This window comes from Thamnophis elegans, chromosome 6 (assembly GCF_009769535.1).
Source record: "Thamnophis elegans isolate rThaEle1 chromosome 6, rThaEle1.pri, whole genome shotgun sequence".
NCBI lineage: Eukaryota > Metazoa > Chordata > Lepidosauria > Squamata > Colubridae > Thamnophis > Thamnophis elegans.
In genome coordinates, this window is record NC_045546.1 from 83,044,359 (window position 1) to 83,066,508 (window position 22,150).

Below are 22,150 nucleotides of genomic sequence, written 5' to 3' on the forward strand. Positions count from 1 at the left end.
TGAATATCTTATATTGTTGCTACCGCATTGGCACATCATATTGAGTTGACCAACTTAGCAATAAGATATAGCATGTGCTTTCAGGTCATTTATGGTAATTCCACCTGAGATGTTTAGATAATAAAGTATACCAGCCTTCCCCACTTTACATTTTTCAGAGTAAAATCCCATCCACCGTACCCTGTCTAGGTTGACTTGAATTAAAAACTATAGCATCCTGAAAAGACCAATTTGAGAAAATTTCCTCTGTTCCCTATGTGAAAATATATGGAAATCCCATTATATCAAATCATGTTTACTTACATCGGGATATAATTGATGGGAGATCTCTCATCTATATATTTGCCAATCCAAATAAAAATAAGACAATATAAGCCATTGCATAGCTTAACAGGTAATACATTTTCTGTAAACAAAAGGTATTCTATTCATTTCCATTGCAGAAGGAAACTATATGCTCTTCCCTTAAGTGAAAGGAAATATATATATATATCTATCTGGCTTTTTAAAAAGGCAAAATAACTACAGAATGGAAGCATGTCATCAGCTAGAAATGTTTAAGAGGGGGGAAGATTATAAGTTTAAATAAGTAGCAATTTAATGGTTGCTTCATTACCTTTCCAGCATAGAAAGATTGGAAGTGGTTTGCAGCAATGTGGCATTCACTAACAGTAGTTTTTTAAAATAAAAAAATAAAGAAAGAAAGAAATCAGCTAAATGTTATTAACCTTGAATACTATCTTTCACTAATTCTACTGTCCCCTTATGAAAGAAATAAAACACGTTGGATTGAATAAAACAGGAGAAAATTACTCTGCCCCCATCAAATTACCCAATAGCTTCTAAGCTTACAAACAGAACTAATTATGTAATGCCACAACCAACCAAATAGAATTAGGTCTTCCTGTAAGTAAACCCACTGTAGACTCATTGTAATTTTGATATATTTTGAGGAAACTGTAAGCATGTTGGCATTGCTTGGTTTACTTAAAATATTGTTACTATTACTGCACCACGGACTTTATTGAGCAATGAAAAATATACACAAAGGGACAAACTTTTCTTGGCGATGGAAGGGTACTTTTTTTCCTCAAAATTTGACTTTCTTCAATTGAAGAGCCCCGTTTCAAATGAGAAAAGGGCACTTGTTTCTACAGTAACTGTGTACATCTTGAGGATATTGATATTCAGCCATTGTTGTCTTCCAAGTTGCTCGGAGATCTAAAATGTTCCATATCTGGGGGATGATCAAGATAATTAAGTTGTTCTTTCAGATTCTATTTCTCCATAAAGTTCAGCTAGTTTCTTGAACTCTGGCCCCCAGTCACCAAGATAATTATAATCCTGGTCAGAATGTGTAGCAACTGAATCCAAAGAGCTGATAGATCCGGCTTCTGACCGCTGACCTTCATACGCGTATGTCTGTAGAGAATCATATGGGGGCACACTCAGATCAAGGTCTGCTTCGGCCAGCCTTTGCTTAATAAATTCATGAACATCTATGTTGTCAAGGTGAGATGAAGTGGGATGCTTGCTTGCGGGCTTCACCTCAGGCCGAACATCCCTCCGGAATTTCAATTCTTCAGCAGCCGATGGGTTCCGCAGAGCGCTAATGTCAAAAGCTTCAGTATCCTCCTCACCTCCACCCTCATCATCGTAAGTGACCACATTTTCCCGGACATCCTCCTCTGAAATGACCAGAGGCTCCTTTTTGCTACGTTTCAATGTGATGAATAGGACCACTATTGCTGATGAGAAAAAATCAGAATAGGATATTAGTAGGGCTGCCAAAGGGTAACTCATTCTAGTTGACCGATTAGCTGCATTTTGCCAGAGTTCTCTAATGTTATATTCATTTTAACTGTTTTTTTTTGGCAGAGTTATCTATTATTTTATCCATTAACTAGGCTGAAATCAATCTGTGCCTTACTAGTACATTAACGTAATTTGCTCTTTGAGATAATTATAACTCTAAGATAAAATAATAATATCAGTTAATATGATCACAAAATAGCCAAGTATGTTCTGGAATTAGATATTCATTTTCTGGGCTGGAATTGGGCTATTTGAGCCACAATAATACAGGAAAGATAAGATGCTATAATATTTCTGAAGGGAAAAAAATGTAATAACTTCCTTTTACTGATCTATTATAGTCAGTCGTGGGTTTCAAAAATTTTTCGAACCTACTCTGTGGGTGTGGCCTCCTTTGTGGGAGTGGCTTGCCACCCATGTGACCGGATGGGAGTGGCTTATTACCCATGTGACCGGATATGAAGGTGCCGACGACACTTGTCAGAACCACCTTAAATTACCTCTCACACAGCACTGGCATGCATAAGAATAGGATGTAAACTTGTTTTTTAAAAGGCGTCTTTGGTTTGCGTTAAAACAACTTGAACACACGCAATGTTCTGATTGCACCACAAACGCAGTAGTTATCCTTACCTTTCACAGATGCACTCAGTTTTATAAATAGGAGCATGATAGTGTAGAATAATCATATCCAAGGACCAGTGGTGGGTTTCAAAAATTTTTGGAACCTCTTCTGTAGGTGTGGCCTGCTTTCTGGGTCCACTGGTGGAACCTCTTCTAACCGGTTCGGTAGATTTGACGAACCGGTTCTACCGAATAGGTGCGAACTGGTAGGAACCCACCTCTGATTATAGTAGTACAAGACCCAAAGATGTAACAACAAAACAACCTCACATCCTACTGATTAAATAATCCACTTCAACCAATGTAGAAATGCCTTGATTTATGAACGTACTAAAATTATTTCATTGCTAAAAATGAAAGTTTGTGGCTGACAGGAAAAATGAACTCATAGATTTACGCTTGCATTTTGTTGAAAAATTGCTTGTAACAGAGAATATTTGCATCTATATGTGATATCAGCATGTCCACACAAGCATATTTATACCATATGCCTCTAATCACCCTAATAATGTGTGAGTTTTGCCTTAATTGCTTGATAACAGTTCACGTTATGGAAAAGCTGCATCTTCACAACCTTAAACATTGAGTAAAAGATTATTATTTGTCAAGGGTCATATGAGCATCCTCAAATCCCAAAACTGGAAAGCAAGGCCCCTCAGACCAATGCTTCTCACTTTAGCCATTTTAAGATGTGTGGACTTCAATTCCCAGAATTCCCCAGTCTGGACATCTTAATGAGCCGAGGTGGCGCAGTGGTTAGGGTGCAGTACTGCAGGCCACTTTAGCTGACTGTTATCTGCAGTTCAGCAGTTCTAATCTCACCGGCTCAAGGTTGACTCAGCCTTCCATCCTTCCGAGGTGGGTGAAATGAGGACCCAGACTGTGGGGGGCGATATGCTGACTCTGTAAACCGCTTAGAGAGGGCTGAAAGCCCTATGAAGCGGTATATAAGTCTAACTGCTATTGCTATTGCTATTGCTATTGCTATTAATGTAGCTAAGATTGAGAAACAATTCTTTAGATTTTATAGGGGCTCTTGATTCCAAACTCCCACATTAGCACCCATATTGGGCATCGTAGGAGAAAAGGATTTCAAGTATCACAGGAGACTATGAAAAACACCTATTTATTTTTCAATCAGAAATGTCCAAACACAGTACTAGAATTTAAGACATCTGCGTAGAAGAGAAACAATGTCCTTAATGTATTGGAACAATAACTCTCAAGCATAACAGCCAATATGGGGGCTAAAATTCTGAGGCCTGGCAGCTGAGGATGAACTTTAGATTTATTGACTTAATTGTATGCAATTAAGAAAGGGGGGTATATAGTCATTATATACATATATATTCTCAACTGAGTGAATTTGGGTGAATGGATGAATGGACAGATAGTGTGAAATTCAACCAATTGAGAATATTAGCTAATGGATAGTATTCAAAGAGTCTTAAGTATGTAAACTCATAAAGTGTTCCGAGGAAAAGCATTTCCAAGGACATTTAACTAATGGAATAATCTTCTTGCTTCATTGATGAGCCTTTGACTGTTATCAGCTCATCCCACAGAGAGATAATTAGCAAATGGCTTTCTTAGTCTCCCTTTCTTCCTCCTGGCAAAGGGATCCATTTCAAAAAGACTATCTTTTTTCTTTTTCCCTCAGTGTATTAGCTTGAAACCTGAGTTGGTGGTTTCCTGAAATCTTACCTGGTAGATCGATAATGCTAATTACTTACCGACCTTTGCAAAATTAATTCCGCTGGATGCCAGAAGCTCAGCTATTTGCTTTAAAGATTTCCCTGTCCTATCAATTCAGTTCAAGCTTGGAATTATTCATTTTTTAAGCCAGAATCCTGTATTTCTAGCTACTGTTTATCAGTTCCTGGTTCAGTTGGGAACTCCCAACTCGCTGTTGGGATTATGTGAAGCAGAGGTGGGTTCCTACCAGTTCGCACCTATTCGGTAGAACCGGTTCGTCAAATCTATCGAATCGGTTAGAAGAGGTTCCACCAGTGGACCCGGAAAGCAGGCCACACCTACAGAAGAGGTTCCAAAATTTTTTGAAACCCACCACTGGTCCTTGGATATGATTATTCTACACTATCATGCTCATATTTATAAAACTCAGTGCCTCTGTGAAAGGTAAGGATGACTACTGCGTTTGTGGTGCAATCAGAACATTGCGTGTGTTGAAGTTGTTTTAACGCAAACCAAAGATGCCTTTTAAAAAACAAGTTGACATCATATTCATATGCATGCCAGTGCTGTGTGTGAGGTAATTTAAGGTAGTTCTGACAAGTGTCATCGGCATCTTCTTATCCAGTCACATGGGTGGCATGCCACTCCCACAAAGGAGGCCACACCCACAGAGTAGGTTCGAACAATTTTTGAAACCCACCACTGATGTGAAGGTTCCAGAAAGGAAACTAATTCCTAGTTCAGTTGTTATTTTTCTTAGCATTTGCCTCATATGGTTGCTGATTTACTTCATTTTTGCACCACGTTTGACCTAAGTGTTTTATGGAACCTATTAAGGAAGGATTTTGCTTATCAGTTGACTTGTTGCAGAGTCTGATGCTGAGAAGGGTTGAGAGAGAGAGACTGGCCCAAGATTTCCATGCCTGGAGTAGGATTAGACCCTGAGTCTCCCTACTCCTAATCCAGGACCTTAACCACTACATCACACTGGTTCTTGCAGTTCCTGGTTCAGTACAGCAATTCACAATGCTGTTGGGATTATGTGAAGGTTCCAGAAAGGAAACTAATTGGGGAACTTACCCAGGAGAATAACAACACATAGCAGGATGGCAATTAATGCTCCTGTACTCAATCCTGCGGAGGAGAGGAAAGCTTCTGCATGGCAGGTCCTCACACGACCATCTCTTTCGCATGCGCATACCCGTATGACGAGAGTGGCACTACTGCTGAGAGATGGGACCCCTCCATCAGAGATGACAATAGGAAGGTAATATACATCCTGGATAGTCCGACTAAATCTTCTCCTTCGGGTCAAGATGCTGGCTGTATTATCTATAGGAGCAAGGACAAGACCAACGTAGTATTAACAAAGATGATACAAGCATACTTAGAATACATCTTATCTTTTCTTATATGTTTCATTTTCAACTTCTGGGGAATATCCTGGTAACTCTTAGTAACATACTATAGTGTTGTGGCCAGTGACGTGCGGTCAGCTTTAGACCTGGTGAGGCACTTTTTAGACTTGTGGACTTCAACTCCCAGAATTCCACAGCCAGGCATGCTCAGTTCCGATTTAAAGCGACAGCATTTTTCCCCCTTGCAAAATAGGTTTTCCCATTTTTTTTCTTTTCCCTCCCCCTCCTTCCTCCCTCTCTCCCTCCCTCCCCCCTCTCTCAAACAGACACACGCACACAGAGAACTTCGGTCCCTCTCTCATTCACTCCCTCTCAAACACAAACACAGAAGTTGGATTGGATATATTTTCCAAAGGCTTGAAAGCAGCCCCTCTGCCATACCCCCCCTTCCCCTGCTGCCTTCCGATCAAACCTTTTGAATTCCTCCCCCCTCCCCACACACGCACCTTTTCCAGCTGTTTCAGAGACAATTTCAACTCTGCTTCTCCCTGCCCTCCCCTCTTGAAAAGCCAGAGCTCTGTTAATACTGAGAGCAGACACCAAGCCACTGTGACTTGAAATCTGGTAGCAACTACCCTGGCTTTAATTATTTTTTTTAAAAAATATTTAAAATTGTTTCCTTTCCCTGCGGAGACTGGTGAGGCCCTGCCTCCCTTGCCTCTAGTGACTGCACGTCCCTGGTTGTGGCCCAGCAGGAGCCGTTGGAGCTGCCACCAGACTCCGACAGCGAGGGGCCCTATGAGTCGGCCCTGGAGGATGTGGAGGACCCTGGACAGGGTTCCAACTCCGAGCAGGGCGCAGAGAGGCTGGTTGGCCACCAGGAGGCGCCTGAGCCTTGGACCAGTGGGGAGGAGACAAGGGAGAGAGAATACAGATTCTACAAATGGCAAGAGATATTGGACTGCACTATTTCTGGAAGGATATGGGATGATGAAATGAAATGTCACAATAAAATTTAGTTAAATGTAGTTAAATTTTGAGTATTATGTATAAGATAAAGTAATAATAGCTATAGTCAAATAAATGATCAATAATGATAATAAAGCATTTATATATACTAGATTGATAATATGAAACTTTATATAAACTGTAAGTGATATGATGGAGATGATGTTGAAAAGCCTTTTTATAAAAGGTAAATAATTCCATATAGAGTAGAATATAAAGATGCAATATCATTGGATGATTTCAGGATGATGTAATGAAATGCCATAATATAAATTTACTTCAAATTTAATATGTCTCATATAAAAAGGATATAATAATAATAGCTATGCTTAATGGAAGTTTAACAATTCTAATAATTTGTATAAGTGTATATTAGATTGATGATACTAATAATGGAAAAAACATGGCATTGAAAATTATTAGAGAATGTTATTAATGCTAAAATAATAGAATGATTTAGAATAGGATACAAAAAAATCTTTATTATAGGATATATTGAAGATGATAGAATGAATCATCATAATATAAATGGATACATATTTAGAATACCTTGTTTAAAATGGCGAAACAATAGTGATAATTAAACAAATGAAGCACAATAATAATGTATACAAAGATATTTGATTGACAATAAGTGATTTTTGATAAAGCTCAAGTGATGACTATGGAAAGGACAAAGATTTTATAACCAATTGACACACTGTGTATAGTTGAAAAGGTTTTTTATGTTATATGTTTTACGTGTTTATGTTTGTTTGAAAATAAAAAAATACATTTTTTTTTTAAAAAAAAGAAGTCAATAACTGGTTAAATATACACTCCAATGAAGGGACAGATCATTCTCTACTAGTTTATAGAGGCAGTATTGAACAGTTCCACCACAAATCCGCGGTAGACTAAAGTGCGTTCGACGAAAGCACGTACGTGATGTCATCACAGCGCGACGAAAATGGCACGCTGTGAGCGGTAAATTTAAAATTAACGTGAAAACCTTACCCTAACCCCCCCCCAAACCTAACCCTAAACCTAACCCTAAGCCTAACCCTTAACTTAACCCTAAACCTAACCCTTAACCTAATGCTAAACCTAACGCTAACCCTTAACCTAACCCTAACCCTAACCCTAATGCTTAATGTAACCCTAAACCTAACTCTAACCCTTAACCTAACCCTAACCCTAACCCTAACCCTAACCCTAACCCTAACCCTAACCCTAACCCTAACCCTAACCCTAACCCTAACCCTAACCCTAACCCTTACCTTTATGTGAATCGGCTTGCTTTAATTTAATTTTAATTTTAATTTAATTTATTTTTAATTTTATTTGTCGCACTGCTGATGACGTCACGTACGCGCTTTGATCGGGCACGCTTTAGTGGACCGCGGTTTTGACGGATCACGATATTAAACAATTCTGCAATGAATGGGCTGTATTTTAAACACATTTATTAGAAGTATAAAAATCACAGTATGATGTAGCATGCAACCTATTTCTAAATCTAAAATACTGTAAAATACATTGTTCATCATTTGGGTTTTTCTTAGAATAATAACTCTAAAAATGAATAGAAAGCAAAGATTCAGGAAAATTGCATGGGAATAAATAGCTTTTTTGTGATATTATTTAAGATACCTTAATCCAATTTTCATTCTGTACTAACTCAAAATTGCTAAGAAAAAACCCTAATTAAAATCAAGATTTTACAAAGACATAAGTTTGAAACATGTAAAACATACTAATATATATTAATGCTATCAAGGTGAATTCAGGTATAAATAAAAACTTAGAAAAAAACCCCTAACTTTTAGAAGTCAAATTTTATGGCCCGCAGCATTTACTGAATACAGGAAATCTATACACAGACATAGCTCACATTTTGGTTTTTTTTTTAAAAAAACGTAAGGCACATCAGTTGAGTTTGATAAGTTCTAATTATGCGATATGTACGTCTCTGCTGCTGTAAACTACTACTTAAAATATTTTTATATAGGACACCAGGAATTTCAAATACACATCAATTAAGAAGCATTTAAACAGCTAAATGAATTGATGTCTTTGTCAAGCATGGAATCATGTGTATTTTTTTTCAACCTATGATCCAGCATGTAGCGGTTTTGCAAAAAGAAAAGTCCATTTGAGGACTTTCAAAATTTCATTTAAAAAAAAACACCACACATTTGCCTTATTTTCTTCACACTACTTCATTATATAAGCCCTTTGTTCTGTCTCTCCTTGCTCATTCCCTCAGCAGAATAATACAATAAAACAGAACAAAATAAAATAGAATAAATCCCCCCCAATACAATTGTCTGTTCCACAAAAGAATAGCTCCAGTCCCCTGATCATTTTGATTGCCCTTTTCTGCAGCTCTTCAAGCTCGATAATAATCCTTTCGAGAGTGAATAATAAGAACTGTACAAATATTGGGAGTCTAGAGAAGAAGCATACTAAAGAAAAAAATATATCTTCAACTAGATTATCTTCTTTATGAATATTTCATTTAGAAAAAATAAATAAATAGGAAAGTTGTATTGGAATGACACAGCTTCAGAAATTCTCCATAAGAATAAAGTAGAAAGTAAAAAAAATAAATCATCTTCCTCTTGTTTATTCCCAGAACCTGCAGTTCATCCAGTGACAATGAATGATGGGAATTTCAGGAGAAGCAAAATGTAAACCACATGGGCCCTGGTTAAATTTTGTTTTTTGCCTATAGTAGGATGTGATGGAGGTTGTGAAAGGTGATTAGACAAGTTGTGGTTATCAGTAGCTAATATCCATAATGGCTCACTCATGCTCCCCCTCTGTTATTCACATCAGGAAGAAGAAAAAACAATTATGTTTTGTCAGTGTGAAAGAACAGGTCCACTCTGAAATGCTGATTAAATTGATTTATTGGTGCTAACAGAACATAATATTTGTAGCTCAGGGTAGAACTGGTTTATTGTATTTATTGCAGTTCAGGGTTGAATTGATTTATTGCTAAAATGCCTATGCATAGGAATCTTCTCAACTAATGCTTGGAATTACAGTAGATAAGGGCGAATAGAATTCCAGGGAGGGGGGGTAGAACTTAGTCTGCTTATGGCTACATAAGGATTCTAGGCTGATCCCTCTTTTAATTCCATCCCCAGGTTCTGCCATTCCTTCTCCTACATGTTTCCAAGGTGGATACTTCTCCAGATCACATCCAGGGAAGCAACAGGAGTATGCAACTGGGACATATTTGTGAATTTCTTCTAATATTTCGTTAGCTCTTACGAAAAAAAAAAAGTATGCTAGGTAGCTTCATCTTTGGTTTGATTCACCTGGTTCCTTTCTGACCATATTAGGATTCTATATGATTCTAATGTCTGATGGGCAAAGTTGTATTTTAAAATACAATATAAAGACTTGCAATTTTCCCCAAGACAATAGTGATGTGAGAAAGGAAATAGACTGGGTGATTCCATCTGCTTTTATCAACAGGACTTTGCTTGAGTTAAGAGATCAAAGCTTTCTCGTTTAAATTGGTCAGAAGAACATGATCAGCTTCATAACAATGTGTACTCTTATGTGACTAAAGTGCTTTTCACCAAACTGCAGACTCAAAAGTAAAAGAGAGGCTTATTTGATGACTGGAAGAAGTTCAGATGCACACACATACAAAAATACAAAAATAAAAATCATGAGAAGCATAGAAATGAAAAAAAAAAATAAACTCCAAAGATTACCTGTAAAGGGAAGAGGGCTGAAAGAGAATTGAAATGTGAGCATTGGTGCAAGTGAAAAAGGAGATAAAAGTAGAGAGAGAAAATTATATTTCAAAGATGAAAGGCCAAGCTGGCTGAAGGACAGGAACAAACTCCACAAATATGGAAAGATGCTTTTGTAAAAAGCAATTTGTAGCATAATAGTAAAAATAAAATTCACAAATATAGAAATGCATTAAGGGTAGGAATCCTGAAAGACTGACATTTAAAACAAGCTTTGGGTAATATTTTCACTGGGAAGAGAATGAAGGAAGACTTTTGAAAATAACATTACTATGCACATGTCAAAATCCTGAAAACTACTGAGCACTCTATAATTTTATTTTTCTTCAATTATAACAATCCTCAATAACATGTGAAATTAAATACAACTGTCATAATTTTAAAAAAAATCTCCTCTACCATCTGGATTCCCACCGACAGTTTTAAGGCAATTAAAATATGTATTCACATGAAGTTAGAAATGTTTCTCACTATAGTTGACATACAGACTGTCAGAAGTGAAAAATTCTAATATCTGCCATGCATAGAAAACTTATTGATTTGCACCTAGATAGTTTTTCTGTCTCTAATAATAAAAATTAAAACCACTGTCTCACAGGAGAGTCAAATGTGAAAAAAAAATCAGTATGTTTGAGTGCAAGACTTTTATTCCACATTAAGATTTCTTTTAGAATAGTTGCAACAGTGCTTTCAAATATATTTGAAAATATAGGATTATTATCCATGATTATTCTTGCACCATACAGTTCATTATTAGTGTTAGTCTAATGAAGGGGAACACACTTTAAAGTGGAAAGTTGTAGTGATGTTTTTGTACATGTGATAACTTTGAGGTTTTTCCAATGAGGTACTATCTCTCACTCCTTCCCTCCCTCCCTTCCTCCCTCCCTCCCTGTTACAGTTTGTTGCAGTAATCACATCCAGAAAGCACACATAAGTAACTGATTCAGCAGGATTCATTAACTTCTCTTTATATATAATATAACACAAAGTAAATATACAATACCAAATGCAGGTTTTGCAATGTGGTAGTAAACACAAGTAAACACAGGCAGAGGAGAGTTTTAGTTTTAGTTCAGAGCAGCAGACAAGTTTAGAGCTAAGCCACGCCCAGGCTCCTTGCTGTCTCCTTGTTGCAACAGCAAATACTGTTTCAGTTTCCAAACAGCCTGCATTGATTGACTTAGTTGCTATGCCTATTCATTAGCTGACCTTGTTACCATGTCTCTGCCAAGTCATGAACTGTCATACACTGACCCTTCTTCCTTCCTTCTTTCCTTCCTTCCCTTCCCTTTCCCTTCCCTTCCTTTCATAGAAGCAGTGGAGGAAGGAACAAGGGAGTGCGCTTGTGACCATTTTCCCATTGACTTTCTTCCGGCAAGCTTCCCAAAAGCAAAGACTTCCTAGTAGAAGGGTGGCAATGAGTGTAGGAGGGTCAGCAATGATATCAATTTTTTCTTGGTGACTTGTGGGAACCTGCCAGGGAAAGAGGATCATATAAACATGGCTGACTGTGACAGTGCAATGGTGGCACTGAAGCAACCATGTTGTTTCTGCTTGCAGGAAATGGGTATATCAAGTTTAATGAAAAGAAGAACTAGATGTGACATGATAGCGGTGTACCGTTATCTCAGGGGTTGCCAGAAATAAGGGCGGGGGGTCAACCTATTCTCCAAAGCACCTGAGGACAAGACAAAAAGCAATGGACGGAGATTAATCAAAGAGAGAACTGTTGTGGCCCAGCAGGAGCCGTTGGAGCTGCCACCAGACTCCGACAGCGAGGGGCCCTCTGAGTCGGCTCTGGAGGATGTGGAGGACCCTGGACAGGGTTCTGACTCTGAGCAGGGCGCAGAGAGGCTGGTTGGCCACCAGGAGGCACCTGAGCCTTGGACCAGTGGAGAGGAGACAAGGGAGAGTGAGCCGGAAGCCAGCAGTGAGTTGTTCCTGGATACACGCCATCAAAGAGCTACTAGGCGTCAGGAACAATTACGCTATTACAGGAGGTAATTGCACTCAGCAAGTCATTAGGCTTCTCTCCAGACTTGTGCACACACCCCTCTTTGAAGAAGTCAACGCAGGATTGAATGTCGGAGGACATTACTGTGAGCTTGGCAGGCTGGACTGCTGCCAAGCCTTATCTGTGTTTATTGCTGCCTGAGTTTGTCTGAGTTGCTGCCAAGGTCCTTATCTGTTTTTTCTGCTTGGCTTTCAGCCACCGAGGTTTTGTTGTCTTACTATTAACTTTATTAACTATTAGCTTGTCTGTGCTGGGTTGCTGCCGAGGACCCTTAATTAAATGCCGTAATTTATCTCTGGCTCAGAGTGTGCTTTGGTGTGGAACGAGGGGGGTCAGAACAGAGAACCAATCTAGAACTAAGGAGAAATTTCCTGACAACTAGAACAATAAATCAGAATGGAGTGACTTGGCTCCAGAAGTTGTAAGTGCTCCGACACTGGATATTTTAAAGAAGAGATTGAATAACATTTATCTGAAACCGTATAGAGTTTCCTCCCTGAGCAGAGTTGGACCAGAAGACTTCCAAGGTCCCTTTCAATTCTGTTATTCTGATGCAGTGTTTCACCCAATTAAAGTATCAAACAGATATGAGAGTTTTAGTAGTATGTAGATTAACACCCTTTACTGAACCCTGGATAATTACTCAAATTCTATTGATTAGTTGACAATCTTACCAAGAGAAATCCTACTCTAAATGGCAATCTTTGCCTTGCTGTGTAACAAGAAATCAGAAAAAATTCCTAATGCTTGCTTATTATAGTAGTATAATATAAATACATGTACTACTATGTTGATTTCAATTAGTTAGTTAGAATTAGTTAGAATAGGATGGGAGAGTATAATTTGTAAGCAAATAATTTATTAATGTTTTTTATTTTTCATTGATTTTTACTATTTTCCTGTTTTCTTTTGTATGTTAATACTTTATTTTTATTTAGCACAATTCCTTATTTAATTTGATGATTCATACTTCATCATACGTTGCTCTTGATATTGCTATTCCACATGAGGTTTAATGGTGATTTTAAATGCTTGTAAATGATATAGTATATTTGGTTATTTTTAGTCATTTATTGGAATACTAGAAAATCCTTTGTTTATTCACTTGATTCTCTTTTCCTTTTGCTGATATATTTCCTCCCAAATATTTGTATCTAGTTATAATTTATCTATCTGTTTTTGCTTTGATAATCATTCTGTGTGCTTTACCCAAAAGGAATAGTTATGCATCATTTTAAAATGTCTGTTATCAAGTTTAAAACAGTTATTTCAGTTTGAAATTAATGCTTTTTTGTTACTTTGGATATTATTTCGAGCTTAAAACTTTTCAAAGTATCTGAAAAAGCCCAGCTGGAATACAAAATAGCTTTTTCCAACTTGAAACAGTTTGAAATAAGGCATTTCAGCTAATCAAATTTAAAGCATTTAGCACATCAGTAAAATCTATTTTTCACACTCTGATTCTATGAACATTCGCTTCTTAACACTCTTTAGGAATGTATGGATGATTATATACTATCAACATATATGTGAAAATGTAATCCTGTGAGAACATAGTCAAGCACTTGCTACTATGGATACCACAATCTAAAGTCACGTCATTAAATGCACACCTGTAATGAAATATTATTTCAGCTTTACAATATAAAAAAGGCATATCCACTTGACTCTGAGCAGCTATAAACAAGAAACTGAGAAGGAAACCACTATTCTAGGTGCTACAGGTATTGATTTTTTCTAAATTTTTGGCATAAATATGGATGATAAATGCCTAGCATGGAATATAAATAAAGCTAATGATTCTTTAAAAAGAAAATTATTTTATTTTATTTTCACTATTTTAAAGATTAGTAAAACAAGATTCAAGGAATACAAATTAGAAAATAGAAAACTGATTTGCAAAAATTAGGGTAAATAATTTATTTCGGTGGGGATTAAAACAGGAAATAGAATTCTTTTGTACATGAACTCCCAATTACAATTCAAAGGGCCAAGACTTTGATAATAGGAATTTATGCACCAAATGAAGACACAGTTACATTTTTCAAAGGAGTTATGGATATATTAATGGACTTGCCATCGGAAAATTAGTGTTTAATAGGTTACTGGAATGATTTAATTTGCCCCAGAAGGCAAAACTTTCGAGAAAGATTTTAAGACAACAGACAGGAAATACCAAAAGTTCTTTTTGGTATGATGGACAATTTAAAACCAATAGATATATGGAGAGACAAAAATGCTAACGCAAAAGAATATATTATTTTTCTAAATAACACAGTTGTTCTCAAGAATCAGTTGGCATTATGTCAACTAGTTTAAGTTGTTAATAAAGATAATATCAGTGTATGTTTGTCTGTTTATATAATATTGCTTAAATAGGAAATGACAATTCTTTCTTGGTCCCAGAGAATGACTTTCCTTATGATCTTCTTCCCAACATTTTTTTCAAGCAAATAAATTTTCATTGTTTCTCAGTATGACATGGGTTAGTTTCAAACATGTGTAACATGTGTAGATGTGTAAACTGAAAACAATTTTCTGTACTATTCCATTTTGTCTCAAACATTTATAATGCTACAAGGTTGACAAGATCAAGAAACCAATTGCATAGGAAGACAATAGCAATGTTTTATTGAGATAGACTATAGGAACAATATTTTGCAAAAAATAATAATAATTGTGCTTTACCTTCTCTCATTCTTAGATAAGGCCAATCTGATCTTCTTCCTATCTCCTTTTTCATGGCTAAAGAAAGGTTTCTGTCTTCTAATTTCAGTAAATGGTTTCTGATTATTTCCGCAAAGGCATCTCCATCTCTCTACAAATAGCTACCCAAATGATTTTTAACTGTTGAATGAGCTGGGGGAAATTAAGGGAGTTTTTTTTCAAAGAAAAAAGAAAGCTATCACCTTGAGTGAATGAGTATAATTTGGAACACAAATTATAAACTAATATGATCAGCAGCACTTAAAGAAAATATATACAAAATGTTTTATCGTTGGCATTTAACACCAACAAGATTGGCTAAAATGTACCCAAACATGAATCTGACCTGCTGGAAGTATAAAAAAGTACAAGAGACTTATTATCACATATGGTGGACCTGCACAAAAATATTGGACAAAAATTTGGAAATGGGTGCAAGAAATTACAGGAGAACAGGTAAAATACAAACCCGAAATCGTTCTACTGGGAATAATCAAAGGGAAATATACAAAGAAAATTAAGTACATATTAACACATCTGCTAACCATAGCTAGAAGAGCATTTGCCCAATGCTGGAAACAAAATAATAGCCCCTCGGATGAATTAGTGATAAAAAAAACTTTGGATTGTGTAGAGATGGACAAATTAACACTGAAATTAAAAGATAAAAGAAGAGTCGGAATGTTATGAAATTTGGAACAATTGGTACAAATGGCTGCAAAACAGGAATAAAATTAATTAAGCCAAAAAACAATTAGATAGATAGATAGATAGATAGATAGATAGATAGATAGATAGATAGATAGATAGATAGAGAGAGAGAGAGAGAGAGAGAGAGAGAGAGAGAGAGAGAGAGACAGAGAGAACTGTGTATAAAGTGTGTAAATATAGAAGCGGAATATTATATACATGTACAGGTATGATGACACAACAATGTTGATGTAATGACTGTAAGGTGTTGTAGAAGGGAAAAATAATAAAAAAAACTGCTATAAAAAAAGAGATAGCACCTTTTTCAAATTTGCTTCCAAATTCTCTTATTCTGTATCAATTTTCTACACATTGAATATATCTGTACAGTAAGAATTGGGTGGAGAAAGGCTTATTGAGGCTGCTGCTACTGAAGGAATGCTACTTTCAGTGAACCCAGTCTTAAGATTTTTCAGTGATGTCCCCAACTCCCAACATTGGAAGAACTAAATCTTGGATATCTAGACTATTGCCTCCTTACTGCTTTTACAGAGAGCTATAAAAAGACAGCTGTTCAAAAAGACATTTTGGGAAATGTAAATTACTGCTACCCACAAACGGTGGAGCATTTCATTTTCGACAAGTTTTTGTAGATCGTGTTGGTGATAGGTATTGATTACTAAATCTTGTATGTCTATAAAATGAGCTGTAAATTTCTTATGGACTCCAATTCCATATGCGGCTTGCTATCACATCTGACATTAGGGTTCCCTTAAAATAAAGGTTTCAAACTCTTTAATTGTATTTTTCATTATTACAGATCTCTCAGTTGATCTATAATTTGATTTTTACTAATATTAGATATAAGCGTTTTGAAAAATCCTAAAAACTGTTAAACTGTCAAGAAAGCATCTTTGGCTTTGTTTTAATCCAAGGACAAAAGTGACATTTTTTCTTTTTGTAATGTAATAGTTTCTACTTTAAAAAAAAAACTTACATTATTCTACAAACACTTCCATGCAATATTTGCATTTTGTCATTTTGTCTGTAGTTTTTAATCTCTGTCCCTTTCTAAATAAATAAAGAAAAAAATAGAGAGATGTTTTGAAATTAGAGGTAGAGTTAGATCATATCAACAGGATAAAAGTGAGGGAAGAGGAAGATGTCTTACTTCAGATGTTCCTCACTTTTGGTCCCACTGGGACCCGGTCTAAAACTAGGCCACCTTTTTCTACATGTTAAAAAATATTTGAGGACTGCAAATCCCATTTTTCTGCAATGCACATGAAATGCCTCCCAAATTGCTTTCTGGTTTTGGAAACTGCAATTTGGGAGTCCTCCTGGATCCCCAGCTGACTTTAGAACACCATTTGTCGGCTGTGACCAGGGGGACCTTTGCCCAGGTTCGCCTGGTGCACCAATTGCGACCCTACCTGGATCGGGAGGCCCTTCAGACAGTCACTCACGCCCTTGTGATCTCAAGACTGGATTACTGTAATGCGCTCTACATGGGGCTGCCCTTGAAGAGTGTTCAAAGACTACAGTTAGTCCAGAACGCAGCCGCGCGAGTGATTGTGGGTGCACCCAGGTACACCCATGTCACACCTATCCTCTGCGAGCTGCACTGGCTACCCATTAGTCTCCGGACCCGCTTCAAGGTGCTGGTCGTTACCTATAAAGCCCTACATGGCATCGGACCTGGGTACCTGAGAGACCGCCTCCTGCCGATTACCTCCCATAGACCGATTAGATCTCACAGGTTAGGTCTCCTCTGGATTCCATCTGCCAGCCAATGTCGGCTGGCGACTCCCTAGGGGAGAGCCTTCTCTGTTGCAGCTCCAGCCCTCTGGAATGACCTCCCCATGGAGATCCGGACCCTTACTACCCTCCCGGCCTTCCGCAAAGCCACCAAGTCCCGGCTGCTCCAGCAGGCCGGGTGGCTTGTGAAACATCCAGCCCCATGGAAACTGTGAATGTTCCGTATTTTAAAGTGTTGTTTTGTCTATTTATCCCCCTTCCCTTGTTTATTGTGAGCCGCCCGGAGTCCTTTGGGAGTGGGCGGATCAAATTAAAACAATAAACAAATTAAAAACAATAAACTGATATTGGAAAATCATGGGTTTTGAGGTTTCCACAGGGGCTGGAAGGCATCTTTGAAGATCCGATTGCCCCCTTTGACAGTGGGCATTTCTCTCTGCCCTAAGAGGTGGAAATCTAATATATTTGGTACTTGCGGAGAGGTCTCTTCAAGGCCAAGAAGATTGCATTACTAATGAACAAAGGGGTCAGTAGTAAATAGCAAGGGAAACAGTAGTGAATTCCCAATGAAGTAAAAGAAGCTAACTCCCAGAATTCCTCCCCCTTCTCTCTATCTGTATGCTTTTCAATTGTTTCCTCCAGTACATTCCTCTGAAGGGGAAATCTTTTAAATTTCACATGTCAGCTTCTCAACCTGTCAGAAACATTTTTAAGGCTAATTGGCTCTCGCCCCAGAGAGTCTAAAACTATGGCAAAAACATGAATTCAAAGAAACAAATCTGTGGCAAAATATAACCACACATCTCATGTACATTTTGTATTTAATTGCCAATATCCCATTTGACTACCCACCATGAATGCAGTAACCTTCTTGTTTCAAAAGTTAAAGTCTTATTGTTGCATTACATTCTTTAATGTTCATGGAATGTTCACATCCAAAAAAAAAGGAAATTGATTGTATTATCTTCTCCAAGATGGTGTTGGTTTCTTTGATTGTTTTGATTTCTCAGCCTAATCTAAACCCTAAAATCTCTAGATTGTCATCTCTTCATCTAAGATCCAAGCTTATGTAACTTTTACAGAACAGCCAAGGATGACCAGATATTACTCCTGGGCTGGACTAAAGCCAGTTGCTGGAGACTATATAATTTCCTAGCAGTATTACTCTGCCTTCTTCTAGGATGTTTTTAAACTTCCATTAAAAAAAATACAATTCAGCCAATAGTCCTGGAAGTTCCATTACTTCCAGGACTGTTAGGAAGTTCAATTCCTAACAAAGATTGTGGTTGTTTTATTTCTAAGTTAGAGCCAAGGTTGTTAGCTGCTACTTGATATATTGATTTGTACAAAGTAATGTTGTTTTCCTAGAAGCATGAACATTTTATAGAAGTTTATACAACAATAAAAGATATGCTATTGAATAAATCAGAAACATAATGCATTTAAAAATAAACAAATTTAAATGCCAAAGATGGCAAATCCCATTCATGAAATTCTTACACTGCTATCAATGTAAGAATTGTCTTTCTAAAGCTTGGTGGGAAAATATCTAGCTTGTACTATAATATTTTATTAAAGTGTATCCATCAACAAATAGTCATTTCGTAGGTTAGTATAAAACGAGGCATTATCATTATCATATCCATTTTACTGAATGGGTTTTTTTCCCAGCTGAAAATGAACTCTGGTAATATTTTACAATTTTATGTTCTTTTATTACTGGTATAACATCATAAGAAGAAACATTTCACCCGTTTTCCCTAATTCTGACCTTTCAGAGAGACAACAAAACCACTAATATCTGCCGTGAGGATGGAGGTCTTTAACTAAGAAATTGAAGCTTCTTAGTTCCAGCAAATCACTGTAAAATATTTTAAACTGCCTACAGCATAAATGAGAAATACAACAATATATAGTTAAGAGTAGAAAATACAGCAAGGTTATTTTTTTCCCAGATGATTACTGGATATAGTTTGCTTGACAATCAAACAAATATGACTATGGAACCCTTTGTAACAAAACACTGTTATCCTGATTGACTACGTTTTTTTGCACATTGGAAGAAGTTATTCTATTCAATGAAACACTGCAGTCAAACATAGGGCCCTGTCTAGTCAGTTATGTTTTTTTAATTTTAATTTACCTTCATTATCCTTTAATGTAAAGTTGGGATTCAAAGAAAAATTGTCATCGAGAGCAAAATGAAATCTTCGCCCTTCTGTAATGTCATCTCTGTCAGTGGCACTGATCATCTGAATAACCTGTAAAGAACATAGGATAAAGGGTCTAATTACCTTTGAACTGGATTTTAATTTTTTTAAATATAAATTTCTGTTTTTATTAAACAGACAACACACACACAACAAAAAAAAGACAAAAAAAGGCATCATCACATACAGCATGTCGTTTGGTTACAGGTGTTTTTACATCCATATTCTTGAATAACATTTACCATCACAGATTTTTCATCTAGTATAACTAAATACCTTACTTTCATTGTACAGTATATGTTCAATTACAATTAGTATTATTGTTTTTTTCCCAATAAACCAAATTCCCTTACATTCTTGATTGTCTATTTGATAACAGTATACCTTTATATAATCACAAATCCCAATGTGAAAAAAAAATGTTACCAACCATTTATATTTGTATGTCACTATTTTCAAGTATGCATAATTCCACCAATCAACTATCGGGTATGCTTATGTTCATTATTAGCCTTGTACATCATACATTCAAACAGAAATCTTATTCCTTCATTTTTCAACAAAATATTCTAAATATTCCATATTTGGGCATACCAGGGGTTGTGACACTAAATACATACCTATTTCCCTGGCTCAGCTGATAAAGGAGGAGAACCTTGTGGCTTAGTGGTTAACACAACTGCCTAATATGTAATACAATACAGGTTCTAATCCCAGTAAGGGTATGGCTAGCTGATGAGAGCTAAATAGCTTGAAATAGATCTATACTAGTCTTCCTATATTTATTTATCAGCACAAATGCAACATATATATATATATATATATATATATATATATATATATATATATATATATATAGATAGATAGATAGATAGATAGATAGATAGATAGATAGATAGATAGATATAGATATAGATATAGATATAGATATAGATATAGATATAGATATAGATATAGATATAGATATAGATATAGATATAGATATAGATATAGATAGACAGACCAATTTTTAATTATTCCCTTATTAAAATTATTTATCAACAACAAGACATCATTGTAATATATTCTTAGGGTTATACATTATATGAACTGGATTTTAATTTTGACGGAACTCAGTAAGATCATGTAAGCTCAGCTTGTTAACATAGTATTTGTCTGAGCTGGCGCCAAGTATATCCTTTTATACTTGGCTGGTGTCATTTATTAGTCTATTAGAATTATTTGGAGAGGGAAACATTTAAGAAATGAACTAAATACAACCTTAGCACTCAGATGTATTCACTTATTTTCTGAACAATGAAGACCTGTGGTTGCGAAGTGGTTAGAATGCAGTAGTGTAGGCTAACTCTGCCCACAGCTAGGAGTTCGATCCTGACCAGCTCAAGGTTGATTCAGCCTTCTGAGGTCAGTAAAATGAGGATCTAGATTGTAGTGGACAAAATGCTGACACTGTAAACCATTCAGAGAGTGCTGTAAAGCACTGTGGACCAGTATATAGGTCTAAGTATGACCTTATTTAAGCTACTTGTTTATGATTCTATTGTAGGTCAATAGAATCATAAACATGGAAGGGGTTGCAGAATCAAAGTTGGAAGGGATCTCAGAGGACATCTGGTCTAGTTATCTGCTCAGGGAAGGTTCTCAAAATATTTTGAGCAGAAAATTATCCAATCTCTATTTGAAAACTGCCAGTGAAGGGAAACATGCACTTCGTAAGGCAACTTGATGGCTGCATGATTGATAGGATTTGAAACTGCTCCCAATAGGTTGTATAAATCTTATTAATACTTTTTTTGACTTGCTTGAAATTGCAATGTCATTTCAATCTTCTCTTAAAATGTGGACTAGTCATCATTACTATTCACTCTTTTTAAATAAAATGTGTCCCATGAAATTAAGATTTGGTTCATGAATAATTGGGGCATTTATTCAAACCGCATTTGTGTCTTTTAAGTTAGGTTTGAATCCTGGTAAACATTAACTCAAAAACATTAGCTGTAAGAGGATTTTTTGAATCCTTTTTTGATCAGAAACATGGGCCAGCAGTATGCAGCATCAGCCAAAAAAGCTAATACAATCCTTGGTTGTATAAACATCGGCATAGAATCAAAATCACATGAAGCACTAGCACCACTTTATAAATCCTTAGGAAGACCACACCTGGAATAATGCATCCAGTTTTGGTCACCACATTACAAAAAAATGATGTTGAGACTTTGGAAAAAGTGCAAAGAAGAGCAACTAAGATGCTTAAGGGCTTGGAGGCAAAGACATATGAAGAAAAATTGCGGGAATTGGGTACGACTAAGCTAGCAAAAAGAAGGGCTAGGGGTGACATGATAGCAGCATTCCAGTATTTGTGGGCCTGCCACAAAGAAGAGGTCATCAACTTATTTTCCAAAGTATCAGAAGGCAAGGCAAGAAACAATGGATGGAAACTAATCAAGGAGAGAAGCAATCTGGAATTAAGAAGTAACTTCTTAACAGTGTGACAATGATTAAGCAGTGGAACAG

The 22,150-nt window shown here is 36.5% G+C and overlaps 1 protein-coding gene across 3 annotated transcripts in view; it reads right to left on the reverse strand.

The window, feature by feature from the left end:
- Positions 1-1,257: 1,257 nt before the first annotated feature.
- The window catches only part of CDH18 (cadherin 18), a 197,313-nt gene continuing 176,420 nt past the window's right edge, over positions 1,258-22,150 (reverse strand). For 2 of the 3 annotated variants that reach the window (XM_032220477.1, XM_032220479.1), the window contains exons 9-11: positions 19,570-19,687; positions 5,215-5,466; positions 1,258-1,748 (exon numbers count right to left, since the gene is read on the reverse strand). In XM_032220477.1, coding sequence (XP_032076368.1) covers positions 1,258-1,748; positions 5,215-5,466; positions 19,570-19,687 — 861 coding nt within the window. The remainder of the gene's footprint in view (positions 1,749-5,214; positions 5,467-19,569; positions 19,688-22,150) is intronic. The other variant, XM_032220478.1, reaches the window with a different exon arrangement.